Below are 19,106 nucleotides of genomic sequence, written 5' to 3' on the forward strand. Positions count from 1 at the left end.
TGTGCATTTAATAACACAAGTGGCCTTGCCCTGGGGGAAAATGACTGAGGTCATATCTAAGCTTGGGAAGAAAAAGAGGGGTGTATCTCCCAGGAAAAATGTATTTAACGAGCAGCTTATCATCAAGAGCCCAAAGATCAACACCCAGTCTCTTTGATTAGACCTTGTTTCCGAAGTGACCTCTGAGTACTCAGAAATGCAGTGGCATTAGAACAGGAAATGGGGCTTAATGAAACCATCTCTTAGACTTCTGAAACTGGGGATAGGTCAATTTCAGCATTTTGAGATTTAGTTAGCTACTCCTGGTTTTTTTTTTAAATAAAGCAAGGTAAAAGGATACGGCTGAAGGTGTTAGTAAGAACCAGTTTGTCAAGTTTCTGTAGTTGTAGCACACGCACGCTCGCTGTCCAGCAGTGAGTAGCTCCAGGATGCCCTGGTCTCTATCGTTTCCTCCGATCCTCACAACAGCCCTGTGCAGTTTGAAAGGTACGTGTCGCCCCTACTTGACAAGACGAAAACAGGAAGACTCAGAGACCCTACTTGATTTGCGTTGTTGGTTTACATGGCTGATAACTGATCGGTGAGGCAAGGGAGGGGCACAGCCGGGACCTGACCTGGGTCCTGTGACTGCGGAGCCCTCGCTCTTCCCACTGCGGCCTCCCTTTAGCTGTAGAGCTGCTAAACCTGTGTTGCTGCTTTTAGTGTGTTCAGAGCAAGAGCAATCTATTGATACCTTTGGTTATAACAGATTATCAATAAAGCACCAAACTTGTGTGCTCTGCCCCCCCACAAGAAAGTGACTCTAATTAAATTCCTGGCAGTTATAGCTATTTGAAGGCCATCAAGATTTGTGCCGTTTTACCCAGAAACACCTTATGAATGATAATTGCGGGAACTGTTGGGAAGACAACAGTAAAGCCGTAGAGTAATAATGGAAATTTTATGAGATTTGGTTTTTTAAAATCTTAGGTAGATAGCAGTTTTTTGTTTTTAATTTTTTTATGTGTGTTTATTTTTGAGAGCAAGAGACAGAGTGCGAGTGGGGGAGGGGCAGAGAGCGAGGGAGACAGAGAATCCGAAGCAGGCGCCAGGCCCTGAGCTGTCAGCACAGGGCCTGATGCGGGGCTCAAACCCACGAACTGTGAGATCATGACCTGAGCCAAAGTCGGATGTTCAACTGAGCCACCCAGGCGCCCTAGTAGTCTGTTTTGATTGTGCCTTGTGATTAAATAAAAATCACCCTAGAAATATTTTTTACTTCTGAGTCAATAAAAGCACCTATAAGAAAATGAGAACCAACCTTTAGTAACAGTGTTGCATTTTTGCTGCCGAAGAGGAAGTAAACGCTAATGGAAATTATGAAATAGTTTGAGGGGGTCCTGTTTTTTACCCTTTTAAAATACCAGAATAACTGCAGTTTCTGCCCAGTAGGAACATTTGTCCTTGCTCATTCTATAAAAAGCACAAGCTCCATTGGGAATTATTTGTATAAATACTGTTGACATAGCGTCCCTTGGTGTCTTCGAGATAAAAGAGCTTTGGTAAGGTCTTTTTGGTCATTTGAGATCATGTAGAATAGCATTTATTGATCCTTTCTTACATTTTGGCCTGTGTCAACTGCCAGAGAAGTAGACCGATATCTTGGGCATAAGCCAAAGAGATATTTCTTAGAATTTACAGTAATATTTTTGTAAAGATCTAATCTAAATAAAGACCTTAATTAGTGGACGTTGGCCTCTTTTTGACTTTTGAAAATCTAATGAAAGCTAGGATCAATAAAAGGCATTAAATGTGCTATACAGGTATTTTGCAGATAAATTCAGAAGGAGGGATTCGCGAAGCCCTCAGTAATCCTGACCCTAAATATTTGACAGCTCCAGACCAGTATTTATATCATAGTTTTTACCAGTAAGAGAAAAGGCTGTTCTTTGTAATGTTCCCTATTTTGTGCTCCCCTTTTATGAATTTGATTTGAATGGTTCCCTAATTGTTTCTCTGGACTTGCCATCGTTAAGCTGCTCTTTAAAAAAGGAACTTAGTCACATCATCTTGAGACTCGTACTCTTACAAGTTTGTGCCTGCATCATTAAAGTTTCTGCGTGGGTGGCCAGAGCTGTGTGAAAGCAGGACCCGGGCACGTGGCTGGGCCTGTTGTGAAGGCGGCTGGGGAGAGGGGAGCATTGACAGGCAGTGGGATTGCCAGAATCTTAGGTTCCCGGAGACAGAGTAAGCATAAGGACAAATTCCAGAAACCCCAAACTAGCTTTACTGGCATTCTGAGGACTAGCCAGTTACACAGAACTAAAAAAAGAAATTCTTTTCAGATCCAAATGAGAATTATCACATGGATCCTGAAAATTTAGTGGTCAGCTTCTACAGAAGTGATAGCTCAATTGACGCGAATACTGATCAAACCCAAAGACGTATTTATCTGAATTAGAAACATTTTACTCAGAAGTACCAGAACTAAAACTCAGTCTCTAGGTGCATTGACATGTCTTTAAAATTCCCGCATCTACCTCTTTGTAAGGGGAATTAATGACTCTGAATTTCTTGAAAAGACCAACTGAATGCATACGAACTGCTAAGCTCTGCGTCCATGTACACATGCATCGTCCTTCCAGCTGACTAGCTGTATATTTGTCCTGCTATACTTAGACTCTGCGTCAGTGCAGGAAAGCTGCTGTTATGAGCCTGTAATTGGTTTCCATTGTGTTTCAGGTGCCCCATTGTAACTTCAGTATTGGCTTTACTCTTTCTTTCATTTCTTTCCTCAATCTTTCTTTTTTTCCAGATAAATGTGAGTTCAAGGGCTCCCTGTCCGGCAGTAATGCAGGAATTACAAGCATTGAATTTGACAGTGCTGTAAGTATATAGTATCCGGGGAAATGGGTGAGTTTAGAAGGTCTTAGAAAAAATTTAAGACATCTGGTTCTTGGAGTTTAACTCAAATGGTTTGTCTGCTGTTCTCTATTTTTTTTTAATTTTTTTTTTCAACGTTTATTTATTTTTGGGACAGAGAGAGACAGAGCATGAACGGGGGAGGGGCAGAGAGAGAGGGAGACACAGAATCGGAAACAGGCTCCAGGCTCTGAGCCGTCAGCCCAGAGCCTGACGCGGGGCTCGAACTCACGGACCGTGAGATCGTGACCTGGCTGAAGTCGGACGCTTAACCGACTGCGCCACCCAGGCGCCCCTGCTGTTCTCTATCTTAAGTGATATCAGTGATAGGTCAGGATGCAGGTAGATTGTCAGTTCTTTGCTGGCTGTGACTATGATGAAGATGTGGTGGGGGGGGGTGGGGGTCAGGTCTGCTGTGCCCCAGCCTGTCATTGTCTCTGCAGACTTGATAAAGGCCGTGGCTGAAGTCCCAGCGGTGCAGGTGGAGGGGAGAGGGGGTCTGGCCAGATGTATCAGAGATGCGTGGGTCTCCGAGGAGAGTAGTTAGGAGATTGAGGGAGGGAAGAGCCAGGGCCTCTGGGCTCTGCAGCTTGGACAGTGTTTAGAGAGCATTGGTATTTGGGGTTACTGAAGGGGGTGGTGGGAGCACTAGTGAACTCAAGAGGACAAGTTCCAGGCTGAGCTGGAGGGTCTGCAGCATTCTGATGGGATGGGTTTGAGCAGACGCAGGAGAAAAGTGGATTTACCAAAATTGGTGGGTTAACAGAATCCTGGGGATAACGGTTGGTATTCCACATCAAGTGTGCAGCTTTTAGGCATCTGAACCTTTCCTGGACCTGATTCTTGGGGAATTTGTATTGTGTGGACTGAGATCTTCTAATTCGTCTAAAATTTGTCTCCCCCCTCCCCACTCTCCCTCATTCCCATAGGGATCTTACCTCTTAGCAGCTTCAAATGATTTTGCAAGTCGAATCTGGACTGTGGATGATTATCGGTTACGGGTAAGACTCAATTAAGAAAGCTAATATCTCCAAACTTCCATGAGGTTCTCTAGGAACAAAATGTAGGAAATGGCAGGTTGATTAATGAGGAGAATCGTGTTTTCCTGAAAATCATACTTGGTTCCCTCTGCCCTTTTCCCTTTCTCCCTTGGGAAAATTTACATTTCCACATTACGTTCTTTCTTAGTCCAAGATTCAGTTTCAGAATATTTGCAGCAGGAAACCCTCACATTTCACACGAAAGTCTCCGTGTTCCTGTTCAGAACAGGTGCCTTGGGTATGTGTCACTTTTAGCTGAACTTCAGCGATCCTGACACCATTGTATAAATCGTGTTTGTTACGGGCTCTAAAACTTAATAATCACTTCACAGAGTATAGCTGAAAGTAGGACGTAGGAATGCATATGGATGCACTTAGGACAGCGATCATAACCAGGCTGGGAGACAGGTGTGAGAGAGAGGGAGAAGGACAGGTTTGGACGTGGAGGGGTTTGCCCTGGAACCCAGAGTTGCCAAGAAGTTGCTTGGCCTCCACAACAAAGACCAAAACTTGATGGTTCTATCACTTTTGTTCTTTTTTTTTTTTTTAAGTTTATTTATATTTGAGAGAGAGTGAGAGAGGACAAGCAGGGGAGGGACAGAGAGAGAGGGAGACAGAGCCCGATGCAGGGCCTGATCCCACGAACCGTGAGATCATGAGCCGAAACGAAGAGTCAGACGCTCAACTAACGGAGCCACCCAGGCGCCCCTGTCTCGCTTTTGTTCTAATGAAAAACAAGTAGCTTAATTTGGAGACGTTCCGTTTTTCTTCTTAAGCTTGAAGCAGTTTTCACATGAGCTCATGAAAAGCTGTTGACAGGTAAAGTGGAGGATGCACTTTTTATGAAGAAAAAGGCTTGATTCAAGCTTTCGTATGTCAGCCCCCATGAAAAGTAGGACATAATGTTAAAACCTCAAGATAAATCGCAGAGAGGTCGGGAGCTGCTGCAGAATGGTCCATTGGGTAGGTGCCGGTCGTCTGATTTGAAGACGCAGCCACGCGGCGGGAAGAGTCTTCAGAAATGCACGGTTACTGTATCATGCAGGCTGTCCGTTTTCTTTAAGGAGCTGTATGGAAAATCCCCAGTACTAGATGGTAGTCGGGAGCTCCAGGGTGAGAATTCGTCATTCTCAGTTGAAAGAAGACCCAAGGCTGCACGTGCAAAGTGTGGGATGTGAAGGTGACAGAGATGATGTTCCCTTGTGAAAGCTGGAGAGCTTTCAGTCATGTTCTCGACTGAATGGAAGAACAGGGAGGTGGGCAGCTGGGCGCCCGTGGACGGGGCTGGACTCTGCTCAAGCAGTGCTCACTGCTGTTCAGGCGTTTGAACAAGCTTTTAGTTCAGGCTCTATAGTTCTGCCCCCTCCACGCGGCCTAGCCTGTTCTCGTGGCAGCATTGTAATCCACATACCGTGTGCTCTACTCTGTTCCCTGTCGATCACTTACTGAACATTTGGGACAGGGTTGAATACCTCTGGAGTCCTTAATTTGCCTAAAGGAAAAGGGATCTCTTCTGGAGTGGCTCTTACGTGTTAGGCCCAGCACTGAGATATGTTCTATACATTACTGCTTTTTAACTGCCAGGGGCACAAGGTGAGGTGAGTAGGTATGTGAGGAAACTGAGGCTCAGGCCCACAAAATTGCCTAAGGTCACACAGTTAACAGATGAGAAGATGCGAGTTGGAACTGAAGCCTGTACTCTTCTCTGTGTTTGATTGACCTGGATTATTCTAGTACCTCCGGAGACTGAGATATAGCAAAACTGTCTAAGAGTGAAGAGGGACATACAGTCTTCCTTACATTGTAGGCCCTTGAGGAGAAAAGCAAAGAGTTGAGTTGTCAGCCAGTTGCGTAGGATGATATTGTTCATTGGTGGAAGAGTTCTGCTCAGGTGGGCGGAAATAAGAAAGGGACTTGGAGGCAGGAGCTAGACCTGGAAGACAGAGGTCACGATGTTGGCACACTCTTTTCAAGTGAGCTAGCTTACAGAGGTGGGCTGGGTTTCACTGGAGAGATGCTCACGGTGCTGGGGCACCAAGCCTAAGCTGGGGTTGCTGACAGGTTGGGGAGCTGGTGCCAGGATGGTTAGCCTCCTTCGCTGAGCTAGCTGGCTTTGAGGGCCTCTGGTCAGCTCTCGGTAAATGTGTGATGAAGATCGGGAGGCCTTTTTAAAGATTGTCTGTGCCCAGCAAAACCACATGAAACTCTTAACCACGCTCCAGGAAATAACGGGCTCCCTGTTGTAGGAGGTTCTGGCTTCTACATAGATAGACCCTAGTTAACAGAAGATCTAGGAAGACATGAATGGAGGGAGCCCCACGTTCCGAAATTCAGGATCCAGGCCTTTGGTCGGTCGGTATCTCCTTAGCTTTTATGATAAGGGAATGGTGTTTAGGAGAGACCAGAATGCAGGGAGCAATTGGTTGAGTGTTTACTGTAATAAAATCCTTGTAGCAAGGGTATCCTAGAAACAGCCTGGTATTGAAAGGAGTCCATGACAGAGGACTCCCTTGAATCAAGCAGATGTTTTAGACCCCCTTAAAAATCCGGAAGGTCAGTGCAAAACTCCAGTGTGACTTGAGCAAATGGATTTGAAGAACCCACCTGTTTGCTTCCCTAATGTTGACGTGGGAAAGTAACCACAGTGACAGGACTGGCTTTGTTTCAGGACCTCCCTCCTCAAGGTGTGCATTTTTCTGGGGTCCGGTGCCGGCTTGATTGCGAGTCCGCCCTGAGGCACAGAGGCGCCTGGCAGAGCCCTTGCTCTGAGGGAGGCTCAGGCTGCTGTGACATCTGAACCCACTGCCCCATCTCTTAGGAGTCCCTGTTGAGAAGAGGATGATAAAAGCTAAAAGTGTTAAAATTAATGAAAAGAAACATCAAAAACACCGAAAGGATAAAAATTTTACGTAAAACTGATCCATTTAAGAGAAGGACGTTTTAAATTATGCAAAAGAGCAAATGCTGTAGGAAGCTACATTCCGTACCCCGGAGAGCATGGAGATGTGGCCTGTCAGCTGGATTTCCTCCAGGAACGAGGCTTGCAGCGGGCCAGACTCGGCCAACCTACGTACGAAGAGCCAGGAAGTAACAGTATCCCTTTTCTTTCTTCGAGGAGTCCATGAGTTTTATTCGGGAAATTAGGGGAAAGCTGTGTGCTCGTAGCCATTCGTCGCAGCATCGTTTGCGATGACCTCGCGACTTCTAAAGTGATTCTAACCGTCCCATGTAACCGTGAGCACTCTTCGGGGGTGCGGAAGGGATGAGCGCCAGGGCCCCCGGCCGTGGGGCCTTGTGCTTAGGTCATCTTGTTTGGTCCTTACCCGGACAGCGTGAGGAAGAGGGTGGTCTCCCGGCTGTTCCGGCCCCTGGGTGTTCAAAACCAAAGCGTTGTGACCCCAAAGCCCGTGCACCTTCAGCTGTCACGTGAGAAACTGCTTGCACTATAATGTGAAAAGAGCAGTGGGTAAACTTCTAGGAGTACTTTGACATGAAATAGAAGAAAGTATTAACGAACGTGGAGTTCACAAAAATGGGCGCGCTCGCACAGCCCATTCGTGAGCGGGGTCTCTCGGTGAGCTGTGATTTTACTTCTGTAGTAAGAAGGAAATCAGTGAATGTGCCCTAAACTTTGGGTACTTTGTTGAAATAGTTCTTTGCTAAGAACTTAATTCCCATAGTGTGAGGAGGACCTTTCCGAGTGTTTTGTCTCCCCACGATTCGTACAGACGGGATGGTGTGTGCCGAGTGGCGCCGTCGCTCCTGAACCGTAGTGAATGGAAGCCTCGTTGCTGGAGTTGTCTTGATCTTACGAGCAGGATCCGTGGGAGGTTTTTACACAGCCGCAGCCACAGCACAGCTGCCCCCTGGCTGGCAGCGGTCGTACGATGCCGATGCCGTTCCAGCCTCAGAGTGGGAGAGAGGAGTCTTGGAATCCGTGCCAGCTTCTCCCTTCCTGAGGGAGGAGGACGCGCGGGCCTGCGTCTTCTGTTCCTGGGCTGAAGTGGCGCCGCTCCGCTGAGCAGGGAGGGAAGATTGGTTTGAAAAATTCTAGCACTAAACGTGTAACACAAAACTGAGATCTCCTCCTTGGGAGTGGGGGTTGAAACCCAGTAAGTTAGTTACCAGTTGTAGTAAGCATATTAAAGCTTTTCTTTTCTTTTTTTTTTCTTTATTAGTTAGATGGTTAGAAAAAAAAAAAATGAATACCCAGTGAGCCTTTGACAGTTTGCACACATAAGCATGTTGGCCCACACTGAAAAGAGGTCAGACTCCCCGGCTCCCCTCCCCTAACCCTTGGCCTCCCGTGGGGCTCCGATAGTGCTGTGATGGGCAGGGGGGCTGCTGGCCCTAGGTGAGACCTCAGTTCTGGGCTGCGTAGGCGGCACCCGACAGCCAGCCACAAAGGGGTTTGATTGTCGGGAGTACTGGTGTCTGTGGTTCCCAGCTGACTTTTCAAGCTGAGACCTCTGATTGAAAAAAACCCCCAGGGGTTTTAATTGTTTATTTAAAGAGTCCTGATGTTTCCTTTTGTAAATTATGCCTGCAGGGAACCTGTCCTGACTTTAAATAGGGTCTGGACTTTCAGAGGCACTGGGTAAAACCCAGGCTTTTAGAATTTTGTAATTTGATATAAGCCAGCTTTACAGAAAAGCTACGAGAGAGTCGAGAGTACTGCGGACTCGTGGCATCTGTCCCAGGGCTTATGTCAAAATGGTACTCCAGCTGCCTGTCCCATTGTTTTGAAGATGGAGGCGTGTGACGTTTGTGCTGCTTTTGTTTTGTCTTGGAATGTGCTGGGAGATTTCTCCTCTTCCTCTGGATACCTCACCCCTGGGCAGCACCGAAAGACAGACTTTCTGGATGTTTTGCTGCACTCCATGACGTATCCTTTGGTCTGAGTCTTCCTGACCAGATCTCTGGGTGTTTTGAGAAGCTGGCTCTCCCGACGTGGTGCGTGTGTCCCCCAAGGCTCACCCCTGCTGTGTTCTCTCCCCTAGCACACGCTCACAGGACACAGCGGCAAAGTGCTGTCTGCCAAGTTCCTGCTGGACAACGCGCGCATTGTTTCCGGAAGTCATGACCGGACCCTCAAGCTCTGGGATCTCCGCAGCAAAGTCTGTGAGGAAATCAGTCTCTCTGAATATATGTACGATTAGACGTTAACCGCGAGGTGTTTGTTTCCACCCGAAAGCCTGCGTTTAGTGTGATACAGTTTGAATTGCAAGTCCGGTTTCATACTCAGAGTGGCGTTGAGGTAGTGACAGCTTTTCACGTTTGAGATTTTGTTTAAATGAGGAGCTCTGGCTAGCTGGGGCGAGGGGGCAGCGCTGCTATGCGCACGGCCACCGAGGGGCCGCTGCCTGATTACTAACGTATGGTTTTCCTACAGGCATAAAGACCGTGTTTGCAGGATCCAGCTGCAACGATATCGTCTGCACAGAGCAGTGTGTGATGAGTGGACACTTCGACAAGAAAATTCGTTTCTGGGACATCCGGTATAAAACCCGAGGGCTCGGTGGAGGCGGCTGAGGGGAGGGTCTGTCTGTGGTGGAGCTCTGGTGATGTTTTGTGTCTGGGTTGTGTTTTTTAAAGTCCCTGGAAGTGGCAGAAATGAGCTCCCGAGTGCACACTTACCGTAATAGTTCCATAATTCTTTACCATGAGGCAGACCGTTGCGTTCAGCGGTCACTTACGAGCGTGCCCTGTGCACTCACTGGGCCCTTTACCAAGTGCCGCGTAAGCGAAGACGGACAGCTAGGTGGTTTAAAGCTGACACGCAAGCCTGCAGTGTTCTGAAGTAGAGCTGGGCACCTCTGTCCAAGGATGTGAGAAAACACCGGTCAGGATGAGTCTGGAGCAGTGAGCAGGCGTCACATGGCAGAAAAGCTCACTGACAGACTCTCCAGACAGGACAGCGGGATGGCCTGGTGTGGCTGAGACGGCAGATCGGGCTGTGGGCAGACAGGGCCAGCAGGTGGTGGGTTGGGAGCAGATCAGTGTTTGTAAATGACTTGACCCTCTGAGCCATCGGGTGTTTAAGGGAGGACTGCTCCTCATGCGCTAGTGCTGTCTGGACGGTGTCCTGGGAACGGGGACCTCCTCCAGCAGCGTGGGAGGCAGGCGGGGGAGTGGATTTGAGGGAGAATCTGCATTTGGGGGGTGAGGAAGGGGAGAGTTGAAGCCACGCGGGGAACAATCGACAGATGCTGTGTTCAGATAAGGACGTGACGTTTGTGCTTTCCGAGGGACATTCGGGTAAACCGAAGCAGAATTTTTGGGAAACGAGTCCTCGCGGGAGGACTCCAAAGACGTGAGGACAGAGTTACTCAGCGGTGGCCCGTGAAACAGGAGACCGCGTTTTAGGGAGCCACCGAGGCAGGGTGGTCACAGATGGGGAGGGAGCCAGAGGGTCCTGTTGTTGGGCCACGGGTGGGGGAGCAGAGGAGTCTGAGGGCGAGGGGGGTCCGGTGGGACGAGGCCGGTAGGTTAGGAGGGAGGTCGCTACTGGTCTCAGTGGAATGCAGGACAGTTGTGGAGGGTGGGGACGAGGAGCCTGTGCTTCTAGATGATGCTTAGGAAGGCCTGGTGTGAAGCTGGCACCTCCTGGGCAGCCCTTCCAAGTTGTATTCATACCCCTGGTTAGCCTCTTTGAACCTGAAACATGGCGTGTTAGTGTCAAACTGGGTATCGGAAATCTCCTGGTCCACCCGTTGATTGGACAGGTGAAGACAGACCCTGAGGTGCAGGGAAGGGCATCGGCTTGCCTCCAGCCACATGTTTAGCGACGATGAGATCAACACTGTTACTTAGCGTGGCTTTGGGGTAGGACATCATTTCATTGAAAGCTTACGCCAAAGTGACTACAGAAGGGTCCATACCTCCTTTGGCTGTATCACCCGACAGGGACTTGCAGGATTGCCGTTCACAGCCCTGGCCGGGGACTCCGCCCTGGAGTCCAGCTCCACACCTGGAATCACGCAGCCGGACTTGGGGGGTCCCGGAGCCGAACTTTGTAAGGCAGGGAGCCCGTGAGAGGCCACACATGCGTCCACGCACAGTACAGCATCCCGGACCCACCAGAGCAAGTTTCTGAGCCCTTGGGTTCGGCAAAGTGTTATCACTGAAAGAGCCTTAAATACATGATAGCCCTGCTCGGTTTGTGCCGGTCCGGAGCTCTGATTGGCACTCACATCATCCCCCAAATGAGCAAGGAAACGAGTTCTTCCCAGATTCAGAGTTCTGGTACTTAAAATATTACTGTAGAATTTACTAACAGAAAAAATAACAAAAGCAGCCACTGAGGCGATTTCTATAAGGTTGGGACACATTCGCTGTCCTTGAAGAGTACCGTGGTCCAGTCAAATTATCTTCTCCCCACTTCTCCGTGGAGCACGGCATCCTGGTGAAAATGGGCAAGTTCTGACCCTTCTGTGTCCCGTTTTCTCAGACTTCCCTTCCCTTTTGTAGATCGGAGAGCATCGTCCGGGAGATGGAGCTGCTGGGCAAAGTCACTGCCCTGGACTTAAACCCGGAGAGAACCGAACTCCTCAGCTGCTCTCGCGATGATCTTCTAAAAATCATCGATCTTCGAGTAAATGCCGTCAGACAGACGTTTAGGTAACTGGACCCGTTGGTTTGGGTTGCATTTGAATCTTGCCAGTTTCCGGGGGGGGGGGGGGGGGGGTCACGTGAACACCAGAGGCCCTGGCCCTGCTCATAAGTCCCGAGTGCGGTGAGCTCTTGGGGTAACGGTGCTTTGTTGGTTGCAGCGCCCCTGGGTTCAAGTGCGGCTCTGATTGGACCAGAGTTGTGTTCAGGTGAGTGGTGGCGCTCCTCCCGCCTCGACCCTCGTCCCACCCCCCACCCAGTGCATCCCCAGGGGGCCTTTGCACACCCTCTCACCCTGAGGGAGTGTCCAAGAGTGACCTGTATGTAAGCTCATCACTAGGGGTCATTATCACCATCTCCTTCCTTTCTGGTGTCCTAAGAACTGTTGGAAGGCTTCCGGGGAGGGTGGGCGACTCCCCGGGACAGCGCCGGGCAGGCTCTCTGGGGAAGGGCAGCCCCTTTGCCTAGCTCTGGCTCTGCCTGTGTGGTGCTACTCCCGCAGGACGCTGAATTGGGGGTGGGCGGTTGACACCTTATCTGGTCTTGCGTGTTCTCCAGCCCTGACGGTGGTTACGTGGCAGCGGGCTCGGCTGAGGGCTCCCTCTACGTCTGGAGCGTGCTCTCGGGGAAAGTGGAGAAGGTCCTTTCAAAGCAGCATGGGTAAGGTGAACCCTCTTAACCCCCTGCGGTCGTAAGCAGGTCCTGTGACTTCATCCCAGGGGTCCTTTCCACTTCGGGCACGGACCTGAGTCAGCCCTGTGAGGGCAGCGTGCGCTCGCTTGCTCTGCCGTGAGCTGGGTCGGTGGAGAGAAGCTGGGGCCATTTGTGCAGTACAGCGGAGGGCGGCGTTCTGCTTATTGGTGTCACGGGCTGTTTCAGTTAGAGCCATTCGAGTAGTGGCTGCCGGAGAGAGGTTGGGGCGACAGTCTGCCTTCCTCATTAACTGGCCCCTCCTCTCCGCCTCTCCTCCCTTCTCGGCCCCTTTGCACAGGAAACTGACTGCTTGTAAACACTGATTTTCGCGTGCTATTTTTCAGTCTTCCCCCGGCCTCCTTTAGGTCTTAGCTTTGTTCTCCACCCAAGCTCGCTGCTAGTGAGACACCGGGCTTTCCTCCGTCACCACCTCTCTCCGCCCCCAAGAGCAGTGGCCACTGCCCGCCCCTCAGCCCCCTGAGGCTCTCGTCTGAGGGTACGAGCTGCCCCCTTGGGGTAGTAGCCTTGATAAGGCCTGGCTCCTTTCATTCCTAAACCGCTTCCGAAAATGCAACGCAGGGTTCCTTCGGGTTTTTTGGCACGTTAGTAAGGGCCTGCCTGTGAGTGGGAGCAATACTGCCAAGTAAACCAGGCCCTGGAAAAGGCCTTGCTCCCTGAACGTGAAGGGGACCTAGTGTTCAGTTCACCGAGATCTCACACATGTTCCGACCTCTCCCTTTGAAGCTCGTCCATCAATGCAGTGGCGTGGTCCCCCTCCGGCTCCCACGTGGTCAGTGTGGACAAAGGAAGCAAAGCTGTGCTGTGGTCAGAATATTGACGGCACCTCCTCGAGAGAGAGCAGAGCCGAAGCTGGAGACGCACGCAGGCTCCCGCAGCTCTGTCCTGGCGGGGGGTGTGTTGGGTGTAGCTTTGACCGCCATTGGAGAGCCCGAGCCACGTGGCGCAGTGGCTTCCTTTGCACGGGATTTCCGAGGATTTGGGCTGAGGTCTCTACGGCCTGAAGGAATAACAGTGCGAGAACCTGACCCTGTAGTCACTTAGCAGAGGTGCGGGTTCTTGCCCTGATTCGGTGGGAAACACTACTGGCTCTGATCTTCCATACCTCAGTGGGGAGAGCGGGGACACCTACCGGTTTCCTCGCAGGCCGGCCGTGCCGGGAACACCCCACACACCTGGGGTCGGTTCTCCCTCCAGGCTTTCTCCCGACCTTCTACGGTTGGTTCTGGCCGAATGCGTGTCCTGTCACCCTGGGGCCATTTTCCTGGTGAACTCGCTTTAATCATTGGATTAACAGAAACCCAAACAGGATTACCCCTGTCCTCGGCTGCGGGGGCTGCCCTGATTTCTGAGGAGACAGGACTGTGTTCCCTCCCCGTTGGCCTGTGTCATTATTACGAGGCTCTCACTCTGATCTCATCTGATTACTGTTGGAATTTCCTTAGCTCTCCCAAACTGTTCTTAGAAAGCCTCTGTTCTTCAAAGCTTCGGGCGTCCTTTCTCCCCAACAGTGCTATATACTAATTTCTCAGTCAGGAGAGAAATCCCAACTTGGTTAAAAAATACTTTTTGGAGGCGGGAGAGGAAGGGTGCAAACCTTCTTCCAGGAAAGTGTGCTGCAGGGGCAGAGTGTATTCCTGTGTCCGTCTGTAGACTCCCAGAAAGTGGGTGCACGCCACCTTCCAGGGGTGCCTTGCTTCTCCCCACGGGTGACGAGGGATTGGAGGCCTTGAAGGTATTCGCCTGGAGCCGGTAGTTCCAGGTCACTGCCCTTTTGCCAAGCCTACGTGCAATAGCCCCTCGGTGCTTTAGTGTGAGAAGCCCATTCCAAGAAGCATGGGAATGTCATCTTTAGGTTTCAGGAGTTATGAGCAAGGCCGGGGGCAACTGGCCTGTGGCTTTCTTTTTTGTTTGTTTGTTTTTTTTACACATTTATCCTTACCATTTTACCTGTGTATATCATTTTAGTTTTTGAGTGACTGAAACACCGATACTTTTATCACCTTTTAATTTGCACTTTATATTTTTCCTTCTGCACTTGTTCTCTGGACAGCTGTGGGTGACGAGAGCTGGAGCTGGGTGAGGAGGGGGGCCGCCGCCGTCCTCCCTCTTTCCCCGGCCCTCCTCCCCCCATTTCAGCTTGCTCCAAGAGCTCAAGGGGAGGTGGAATGCATAGGCCAGGGCGCAGCTGTTATTTATTTAATTATGTTGCCCAACAGAACTTGATTGTAAATAAAAAAAGAAATCTGTTCTATACTTTTCAAACTCTGTGTCTCTTGGTGGTTATTTTATTCTCTTCTGTCCTTAAGAGAAAAAGCTGTTTCTTTTATCTCTTTTCCTGGTGTTTGTTCATTTGTAAATAACAGCTAGTATTCTTCTGGAATCTCTCCTTGTCATTCAGCATTTAAGCCCAAATTGCCACTGCCTGAAAACCAGCATTCCGGTTTCACGTCACATGTGAGTCTTAACCCAACAAAAGGTCTCCTGCATCTGGGCATCTGTCCTTCCGAGAGCCCAGCGCGCCGACGAAACTCCCGCCGTCAGCTCAGTGCTGTGGCAGATGTGAGCCTCCAAGTTCCTCACCGGAGACCTTGCCTGTAGGATTGGCGACGAGCTATACCTGTCTCCTGTTGGTCTCTGGCCTCTTCTTTGCTGAAGGGGCATGAGTTACCTCACAGAGGAGTGATTTGTTCGTGGGCACTCTGGTCTCTGGCAAGCAGCCTAGTGCTAGGACGAGTCCTGACGTTCCGGAACCCTCCCTGAGAGACCGCTGTCCGGTCCGCTTACCGCTGCATTTACTGAGGGGCCTGCCAAAGTCCATTTAGCCCAGCAGCTGGGCTTGGGATTCCGTCACGATCTGAAGTCTCAGAGGCAGCCGGCAGCCTCCAAAGAGCTGAGAGAGCCCTTTGTAGCTCTTTGTACTCACTTTCAAGGAGGTGAGTCATTCTCAGAAGAGGCCTCAAGTAAGCATTGCAGTAGCCTCCGGTTATCCTGTTTTCTTTGAACTTGCAGGGAAGCTTGGCTGCTCTCTACTTTGAACAGAGATGCTTCAGTTTGAGGTCCGTCCACACTGTGAAGCTCTCTTCGGGTCCCTTGACTGCCAGGGCTGAGCTGTTCAGTGTGCGGGCACCCACTGCAGTGGAATAGGATTTGCACCCAGTTCACAGTCCTGATGCTCCCATCTGTCAGATCTGGGGCCCTGCCCCACTGCTGCGGTTTCTGCTGGCAGGGGTGTGGGGTGGGCGCAGTTTCCCCGTTTCCCAGTTGAGTCTGGGTGGTCGGAGCTGGTACGCTCCTGTGGAAGCGGTGTCGGCTTTGACCCGGACATTAACATATCTCAGAAGTTGATTGTTTTGACATATTTTTTAGATGAACTTCTGTTCCGCAGGTCGTTTCCCCAAATAGTGTGATAAATCAAGTTCGGTGCCTTAACTCGTAAAGCACATACTGTGTACACGCTAGTCTTTGTCCTAGAAATCTTGCAAAGCCCCTCTGCGTCTTTCACCTTTCACGTCGTGGCTCACAGGTTTTGTATGGATGCCGGCATGAGTGGGTGAAGCTGCTCTCAGCTGGGAGGGGCCTGCCTGCCCCCAGGGGTGAGCTGCTTGGGAAGTTCCACATTGCTGAGTGTACCAGGGTCTTCACATGCATAGCACGACCGTGCTCTTAGAGAACTGGACGTTTTGAAAGGTGCACTTGAAACTCCTCACCCTTGTGGCCACCGGGAGAGAGAGCAGCCATGATGAAACGCCCCACACACGAAACCACAAACGTTTCTGGATTTCTGCGAGATCTTGGGTGGTCATCAGGAGCCTGTGGCTCTCAGATTCTGTGATCTCCCAACCACATCCCGTGTCACAAGTCGGGGCGTTTCACAGCTTGGCAAGAAGCTGTTCTAGGGTCCTGACCCCTAGTGGGCGCCATTGCCTGCAACCTGCCTGCTCCTCCAGGCCCGCGGGCTCGGCCCCAGGCTGGCCGAGTTGATGCCTTTACTCCCCTACGTCTCTCCTCTTGTGCCCTACTGTAATTCCCACTCGGTAGAAATCCCAAATTTGCAAGCCAATAATAAACTTTGGAAATCTTGAGTTAAGTGAAATGTACCCATTTGTTAGAAAATGGAGAGAAATGGGTGCGATCCAGTAACATTGGTCTCTGATCAAAAAAATTATTCTTAACCTGCTTTATCTCGGCAAAATTTGATTTTCGTACCTCAGGAAGCTCTGGCTTTCATAGCACAGCCCTACTGGTTTTTGTCTGTGCCTCCCAACCCCTCCCTGTCTTCCTTCCAGATACTTTTTCCATACTGTTTGTGCTCTGGCTGCGCTGTGCTCCTCGAGCACTCCCCGTCTCTCTCAATTCTGCCCAGGGCTATGCGGCCCTCATCTAGCCCTGACTGACTGGCACAGGGCACAGTGAAGACACCCACATCCGGGTGGATCCAGAACCTGATGAGGCTAGAAGAAGTCCCGGTGCCCCTCCCCTTGCCCGTCCCCGTCGGTCCTCCCCCCCCCCCCCCCCCCGCAGCTTTGCCGGAATATTTGACAGCAAACTTAAAGCATGTCATTTTCCCCATAAATCAGCATGCATCGTCCCAAGCTAACCAGGACACTGTGCCGTAAGTTACACCTCGTAGAATTAACGGGAACTCCGTGTCCCTGACTATCCAATCTATATTCGAATTTTCCTGATTGTTTCAACAATGGCTTTCTTATGATTGGCTTGTTTGGATCAGGATCCAGTTGGCTTTCACTGCATAACAAACTACCTTAAAAAGTAATGGCGTGAAGCAACCATTATTTCTTCCGATTCTGTGAGAGGGCTGGGCTGGCCCAGTTGAGGATGAATAGTAGAGGGTGGCCTCACGTCTGGAGGCCAGCTAGGAGAACACGGATGACGCACCAAGCATGCATGCGTCAGTGTGCAAGCACTTGTCACTCTGCCTGGGTCGCCTTTGTCACATCCCATTGGCCAGAGCAGATGGCACAGGCATCTGCCTGAGTGTGGGGTGCCGCATGGGGACAGGAAAGGGAATTAATTGTCCGCAGTAAGGCCACATTCTGTTCTCCTCTTCGGTCTTTTTTATTCTAGAACAGTATCTCTTGCAGACTTCTTTCTATGCCGCATGCTGGATTTGGTTGACTTTGCTCATAGAGGCAGTACGTGTGTCCCACGTGGGAACAGGCAGCCCTGCATGTCGCTGTGTCCCAGGCTTCTGTGGATTTGCTCTGGCCCTAGATGTGGAGAGGGGAGCAGGTGAATTTGGGCTCTGGGCTTCCTTCTCCCAGAAGGAAACCACAGTTTCTCCCATAACTTAGGAAACCACAGTTATGCTTGTAAGTCAGGCCAGGCAGCACGCAGGCTGGACACAATCTGGTTTCTGTTCGGGAATCAGAAGTGTGTTGATCCCTAGAGGACACGCCCAGATGGTTCCAAGAGCCTGTGAGTAAAGTCTCAGGAGCAGCCGTATCCTGGACCCCCAGGCAGTGCTTGGCACAGTGGGCACTTGGTCACGTTTTTATTTAGTAGGATTGAGTCAGCAAAAAGCAAACCAGACAGCCCCCAAAGGGGGGCCAAAGGGACAAGAGAGGAGGAGGGATGGAGAGTAGTTAAAATCTAGGAATAAACCACAGAGGAAGTGGAAGTGTTGTGTAGAAGCTGTTGTGTGCATGTAGGTGTAGGTTTGGGGTCACAGTGCAAAATGTGTACTGTTTTTAGATGTATTGAAATTCACATAAAATGAGCCATTTTAAAGCAGATTCACACTGGACAACCACCACCCCTATCTAATTCCAACCAAAAAAAGGGGCATTTTGAAACCAGGTTCGTGTCTTTTTTCCAAACTCTTTTGATCTAGAGCAGTTGATCTACCTGAAGAAAAGCGTGCGCCCTTGTCTTAGCTCAGGTTGCTTTAAGGAAACACCACAGACCAGCTCAGACAGCTCAGGCAACAGATACTCCTTTCTCCCACTTCTGGAGGCGGGAAGTCTGAGGTCAAGGCACCGACAAGGTGGGTTCCATCCTGCAGCCTTAGCTTGCAGGTCACTGCCGTGCACCGCGTGCTCGCCTGACTTCCTGCTGCACTTGCAGAGTGGAGAGTGGGTGTCTCTTACAAGAATGCTAATCCTATCAGATCAGGGCCCCACCCTCATGGCCTCATCCAACCCTGATCACCTCCCAGCGCCCCATCGCACAGGGTGTGGGGGTGGACACAAACTCAATCCATAACAGTACTCCCCTCGGAAAGGCATCTTCCTCCGTGCAATCCGCGTCACGAGGAAGCTGCTCAGTTTGTGGTCGGCTCCAAAATCTTGTGTTGAGGCAGCTTCATGACCCCTGAAGGACCCTCTGGTATTGGGACCCACGTGGCGTGGTCAGGGTGAAGAAGCCCCCGAGGCACATGTCATTGGCCTCTCGTGGGAGAGGACAAAGGGAAGTGTTGGCCAGGATCCCCCTGCCTCCACTCTGCACGGGACTCTCCTTCTATAGGACTCACCTGCACATTCGATGCATCTCCCCAACTCTGTGAGTCAGGAGTCTGTAGGTGGCAGGCCGAGGCCCAGCTACCTCCCCAAGGTCGCAGTGGACCCATCCGTAGGCCACAGAGCCCAGGACTCCAGTCTGGGGCTGTTTGTACCACATGTCTCCTTTACATGGAAACCTGGAGCGCCAGGTACCATTCCCTACATGACGCCTCAGCACGGACATTCGAAATCTGCGTAAGGGTGAGCCCCCGGCATGGTGAGAGGGTTTCAATGCCCATGAGGAATGACCATCTGTGTCCTGATCATGAAAGAGTCACACGTAGAAGATACTGGATTAACTTGCAGCAATGAAGAGAGGTGG

General features: G+C 50.5%; 2 protein-coding genes and 1 non-coding gene across 5 annotated transcripts in view; all 3 read left to right on the top strand.

The window, feature by feature from the left end:
* The window catches only part of ATG16L1 (autophagy related 16 like 1), a 36,090-nt gene extending 21,562 nt beyond the window's left edge, over positions 1-14,528 (top strand). For all 3 annotated transcript variants that reach the window (XM_027047409.2, XM_027047412.2, XM_027047422.2), the window contains 8 exons: positions 2,795-2,865; positions 3,831-3,902; positions 8,942-9,062; positions 9,334-9,439; positions 11,412-11,561; positions 11,714-11,761; positions 12,111-12,212; positions 12,990-14,528. In XM_027047409.2, coding sequence (XP_026903210.1) covers positions 2,795-2,865; positions 3,831-3,902; positions 8,942-9,062; positions 9,334-9,439; positions 11,412-11,561; positions 11,714-11,761; positions 12,111-12,212; positions 12,990-13,083 — 764 coding nt within the window. In that variant the 3' untranslated portion in view covers positions 13,084-14,528. The remainder of the gene's footprint in view (positions 1-2,794; positions 2,866-3,830; positions 3,903-8,941; positions 9,063-9,333; positions 9,440-11,411; positions 11,562-11,713; positions 11,762-12,110; positions 12,213-12,989) is intronic.
* On the top strand, positions 8,189-8,409 carry LOC113598377 (small Cajal body-specific RNA 6). The gene has a single exon (XR_003419041.1). It is a non-coding gene; the product is annotated as a small Cajal body-specific RNA 6 (non-coding RNA).
* The window catches only part of SAG (S-antigen visual arrestin), a 43,309-nt gene continuing 36,313 nt past the window's right edge, over positions 12,111-19,106 (top strand). The window contains exon 1 of the mRNA XM_053215987.1: positions 12,111-12,212. The gene's annotated coding sequence lies outside the window, so the exon portion shown is untranslated. The remainder of the gene's footprint in view (positions 12,213-19,106) is intronic.

Source organism: Acinonyx jubatus, chromosome C1, assembly GCF_027475565.1.
Source record: "Acinonyx jubatus isolate Ajub_Pintada_27869175 chromosome C1, VMU_Ajub_asm_v1.0, whole genome shotgun sequence".
NCBI lineage: Eukaryota > Metazoa > Chordata > Mammalia > Carnivora > Felidae > Acinonyx > Acinonyx jubatus.